The following is a 5,355-nucleotide window of genomic DNA, read 5'->3' as shown; positions in this document are numbered from 1 at the left end:
TCTAACATCCCAATAGATTTAGGGAGAGGCAATAATCCTCTCTAAGGCCTCTTAGGCCCAACTAAAATACCAATGAGATATTCAGTGATTTTTATCAGAGACACAATGTCATTCTTAAACTGTTTATTATGGGATAATAAAAGTCTTTGGCATTTTCAACACTGTATTTTTTGTTCATTACTGGAACAGCATTGTTATGGTTGCTATGGTACACACTAAGTGTTTGAATTCTGATAGTGAGTTCTTGAAGAAGTGCTACTAATGTCCTACAGAAAGGGTGACTGGTGCAGTTTGTGGTCAAAGTGTCTGTGTGCTTTGTGTTCTAACGTTAATTTCCTGTCTTTTGCAGTATGGCAGAGCCTCGCTTTAATAACCCTTACTTCTGGCCTCCGCCCCCCACCATGCCCGGTCAGGTAGGGATGGTTCATGTACTGACCTCTGCAAACTAACTGAAGTGACAATGAAATGCCTGTGAGGAGCGTGTGAGGGTATTCACAACAGGTTCTCATTAATCAGACTGTAACAACAGCACTCAAAACTACTTACAGTTACAATGGCTGACAAGTTCTGATGACCACCAAATGCAGTCAAGTGTATTTAGATTATAGGCGGATACATGCAGACAGTATTCGTAGATTACCTTAACTGTCTTGTGTTGTTCTTCCCAAGATGATTACCGATACATTCACAAATATAGACTCTCAAAAAGGTCATGGGTGTCTCTCTGCCTGCAGGAACTGACTGTACATCTTTTATGTCAGTGTTACTCCTATCTTACACAAATTTGTGTTTGTCAAAACAATGTTGGCACTATAAACTGTTTCTGTGTTCCATGTTTCCTAAATCAGATGGTCAGTTTAGTAAGTTAGCAGCTATAGTCATAGTTAAATCCACACGTCCATTCTAATGATGGCCATGAAGGGCAGAAGCCATCTAACTTCACATAAAATCCAATAGAAGAAACAGATCTTTAGAAACGAGCATTTCCAAATTTGTATCATTTCAGTGTTCTTTGGTCATTGTATGTTGTTCTCACATATAGCTGGATAACCTTGTGTTGATCAACAAAATCAAGGAGCAACTGATGGCTGAGAAAATCCGGCCTCCACACCTACCACCCACCACAGTTCCTTCCCAGCAGCCTTTGCTGGTCCCTCCCACACCCACAGAGGGTGGACAGCATGGAATGGTGGTTCCTAAGCTGCAGCAGATGCCGGGGTTACACGGTCACAGCCCATCTCAGCCAGACATTGCCCTGCATGCGCGCCCAGCCTCCAGCAGTGTAGCAGGTATGATGAGTATCCAGAGCACTCATAATACCCTCAGTGATGTGCAAGAAATTCACACACGTGCACCATACGAAATGGTGGCTTAATTACTCTCCCATGTCATGCAGCTGCTAGTGTTTCATTGTGATGTACATTTTGTGATAGATATCCACGCTGAGTTGCACTGAAGTATTCTACTTTGTACAATACTTCAGTACGTTACTTCCACTCCGCTTGAGTGAAAATGAGAGATTTCCATGCCCACCTTCATTTTTAGTGTCTACATTTCTTACATAGACCTCTCCTGTTTGTTATATGAGTTTGCCGCACGTGTTTGTGATACATGTGAATTTTTTGCACATCTCTACCAGGCCGTATTCTTGGTGATGTAAACTTGAATCTGGATGATAAGGCAGCTTTAAAAGCTAGAGGATTGTGGGAAGACTGGCATTTGCGTCAAATCATAGAACAACCCTCTAGAGCAAATCATCTGTCAGGTAATAGCACTATTCTTGGCACCTCACAACAGAATTATCCGAGAATGGATTGAGAAGTAATTAACATTTCATAATTTTATGTTTAAAGAAATCAGGCAAGGATGCCCAAGTAATTTAATTTCTCATAATGCGGGCTGCATGTCTCTTAGGTCTGGCACTTTCATCCCGGACTGGACATCACAACACCTCGGAGGCCGCCACCCCAACCACACCCACCTCCAGCAGCCAGAGTCGTCTAGGTGGGGCACCCGCCCCAAACCTTATCTCAGGACTAGCTAACAGTCCAGGTTTGGAGCCAATTAAAACCAGTGGGGGCTTGGCTGGACTGCTTGGACCTCCACCCAAGATTGACCGAGGGCGTAAAAAGATCAAGGCAGAGAACACCTCTGGCCCTCTGTTAGTGTTGCCCTATCCAATCCTTGCCTCAGGAGCTGATCAGTCTTCCGCAACTATCACCGCCAAAGAGGGCAAAACTTATAGGTAGGAGCTGTACCACTGATCCAACTCTGTTTGTACATATTTACATATGTGCACAGTGCCAACTCACATTAGAACGCCCAACAAAGACAATGTTACATGTGGGATGGAGAGAGGGAAATGTAAGTTGTGAGACATTTATTATGTATCAAATACATTTCCTCATTAGTTATAACCTATGATGTATATGTATGTGTGTCTCTGTTCTCCAGATGTAAAGTGTGCCCACTGACTTTCTTCTCCAAGTCAGACATGCAGATTCACTCCAAGTCTCACACAGAGGCCAAGCCACACAAATGTCCCCATTGCACAAAATCTTTTGCCAACGGCTCTTACCTAGCCCAGCACTTACGTATCCATCTGGGAGTTAAACCTTATCACTGCTCTTATTGTGAAAAATCTTTTCGCCAGCTCTCCCACTTACAGCAACACACCAGGTAACATCAGTGGCCTCCTCACATTTAAAGCCATGTGTATTATTCACTCTCCACTTTTCTCCACCGTGTATTATTTGGCTTGTTTTCTCTCCTACGCAGAATTCACACAGGTGACCGGCCCTATAAATGTGCCCATCCAGGTTGTGAAAAAGCCTTCACACAGCTATCAAATCTACAGGTAAGACCTAGAATCAACTTGAACTTTCTGTTCTTCTTCCTTTTGTTGTTAGCCGCTGCAGTGGTAGCTGTAGTGACTAGTGACTCTAGTAGTTGTCATTGTGTTCTCCAGACATACATAATCCCAATGAATCTTTCAGTTGCAGCTCATTGTTCATGTGAACTCAGAGCAGGCAACCAAAACAATCTTTATAGAAATGCAATTGCAAAAAACATAGTTGTAATGACCTGTTTATTTTTTTTCACTTGCAGTGGGCTATTTTGAAGCATATGTCTTTGAATCTCATGCAGCTATTTATTAATTAAATATAAGAGTATTTAATCATAGAATCTGCTTCCTTACTTTCCTCTTTCAAATATGTATGTAGTCACACCACTTTGATTTCCACCCAACAGTCCCACCAGAGACAGCACAACAAAGACAAACCCTACAAGTGTCCCAACTGTTACCGCTCCTATTCTGACTCAGCCTCTCTGCAGATCCATTTGTCTGCACATGCCATTAAAAACGCTAAGGCGTACTGCTGTAGCATGTGCGGCAGGGCATACACTTCAGTAAGTATCACTATGGCAATGGATTTAGATCTAGACTAAATTTTTAATCATTTTGAGAAATTTTTCCCGTAATTCTGGGGTCTCAGGTCTTTCCAATACAAATAAAGAACAATACCATTAAACATTCAGTGAGTGAATAATTGTTAAAAAAAAACAAAAAAAAACCAAAACGGAAAAAATAAACTAAAATTAAACATAAACTGACCTGAGCGTATTGATTTGTTAAGATAGTACCTCCAGAGGATACCTCTGTGAATGGCATAACTAGTATGCTGTCATTTTCCCCAACCACTCTGTTTGCACTGTGCCTAACATTGGTTCTCCCTTTCCTCAGGAGACGTATTTGATGAAGCACATGTCGAAACACACCGTGGTGGAGCACCTGGTGAGTCAGCACTCACCTCAGAGGACCGAGTCTCCCGGCATCCCTATACGCATCTCACTCATATGAGTTCTCCTTTAGCAGGACCTCTCGCACCCAGCAAGCCAGTGCTGGCCTCCCCCTAACTGCTGCCGCGGCCAACGTCCAACATCCCTTCAATGGTTCCAGAAGATGCCAGACGTGTATTATGCTGTCATCAAAAAAGAAGAAGAGAAATCTTTAAAAAACATTTTTTGAAGCCTATCCCACCTTCGACTTCTTTTTGTAAGCAGAAGAGGGAGCTATAGGATCATCCAAAGATGGGTTTGCAGCACTTTCAAGCCAAAATCCTGTTGGCTAATTAGTTTTTAGTCTGTTGTGACACAAAAGGCATTGCTTCAGGCAGCTAGAAGTCCTCACCATAGGTATTATGCAGCATTATAAGACTGTTCTATCCACAATTTTAGGACACTTGTTTATTTCCAGTCATCATGGAATCTTGTTGACAAACAGTCCGGGACCAAGAACATCTTAGTCCATTATCACTTGAGCATTTTTGTCCCTTAAGAGAGAGAGGGTCTCATTATCAAGTGATGAATAGTCATATTGTCAGCTCAGTAATCAGAGCCTGTGCATTCTTATGTTTGTTTTTTTTTTGTCTTGTTTTGTTTTGTTCTGTGTGTGTATGTGTGTGTGTGTGTGTGTGTGTGTGTGTGTTTCCTCACATATAATCAAAATTTTATATTTTCTCCAAGTTCAGTGGCTAAATTATTGGGCAACATTTTAAATTAATATACAAGAGAGAAGAAAGATTAAGCTTCATCAATGTGTTATACAAATGTATTAACCTTTAAACAGTACTTTAATAGTGTCATAAATAGAGAGTGTAAAACACAAAAGTGACATAAAAAGATATTTAACTTGCTTATTGTTAAGACTAATTGAAATAACATACCTTACTATGAAGGTAAGAAAAAAAAAACATGTGCAATGTATTGACAAGTCAAGAAACATTAAATATGATGGTAAAACTACAAAAGATGATATTACCCACTAAGAGGCGTCTCAGCATATGGCATGTTTGTAGTTTTCTTCTAACATCACCTGTCTGAAATATTTCATAGACTTTATGTTTGACTGCTTGGGATTTCCTTCAGACTGAATTGTTTCTGGCCTATGGGATCTTCTGGTCTTAACAGCAACAGAGAAAATAGGGAGAGGACAGGAGAAGCTATAGGAACTGACCAGCATATCGGAGCAGCTATGCTAATTACTTGCTGCCTCTTTGATCTTTGCTTCCTTTAGTTGAAATTGTGCATTTGTATTGCAAGGATATTTTATTCCCTGTTATTTTACATTGAAAAAAAAAACAAACAAATCCTGTGAATTCCTGGTCGGAATATCCCATTTAAACTGTATAGATATGTTTTTGTATACATTACCTCTTCATTATTATTCATTTTACAAAATCACACCTGAATATTAATAAGTAACATTTAGTTATTTTTTTATACACATTTACGCCTTAACTATTTTATCAGTATACTATGTTTATCATCATATTTTATATTAGAGGTTACCAT

General features: G+C 40.2%; 1 protein-coding gene across 3 annotated transcripts; it reads left to right on the top strand.

Moving 5' to 3' along the window:
- Positions 1 to 321: 321 nt before the first annotated feature.
- znf362a (zinc finger protein 362a) lies at positions 322 to 4,448 on the top strand. Of its 3 annotated transcripts, XM_030776941.1 has the most exons (9): positions 322 to 413; positions 1,043 to 1,289; positions 1,640 to 1,765; positions 1,915 to 2,245; positions 2,455 to 2,679; positions 2,779 to 2,857; positions 3,253 to 3,411; positions 3,746 to 3,796; positions 3,875 to 4,448. In XM_030776941.1, exons 1-9 carry the CDS (start codon positions 351 to 353, stop codon positions 4,028 to 4,030), a joined length of 1,437 nt encoding a protein of 478 aa, XP_030632801.1. In that variant the 5' UTR covers positions 322 to 350; the 3' UTR covers positions 4,031 to 4,448. The 3 variants fall into 3 exon arrangements, with proteins under 3 accessions (XP_030632801.1, XP_030632802.1, XP_030632803.1); XM_030776942.1 differs by having other exon boundaries at positions 3,746 to 3,965; XM_030776943.1 differs by lacking the exon at positions 1,640 to 1,765 and having other exon boundaries at positions 3,746 to 3,965.
- Positions 4,449 to 5,355: the final 907 nt, after the last annotated feature.

This window comes from Chanos chanos, chromosome 6, assembly GCF_902362185.1.
Source record: "Chanos chanos chromosome 6, fChaCha1.1, whole genome shotgun sequence".
Classification (NCBI taxonomy): domain Eukaryota; kingdom Metazoa; phylum Chordata; class Actinopteri; order Gonorynchiformes; family Chanidae; genus Chanos; species Chanos chanos.
This window is presented reverse-complemented; position numbering and strand designations above follow the sequence as displayed.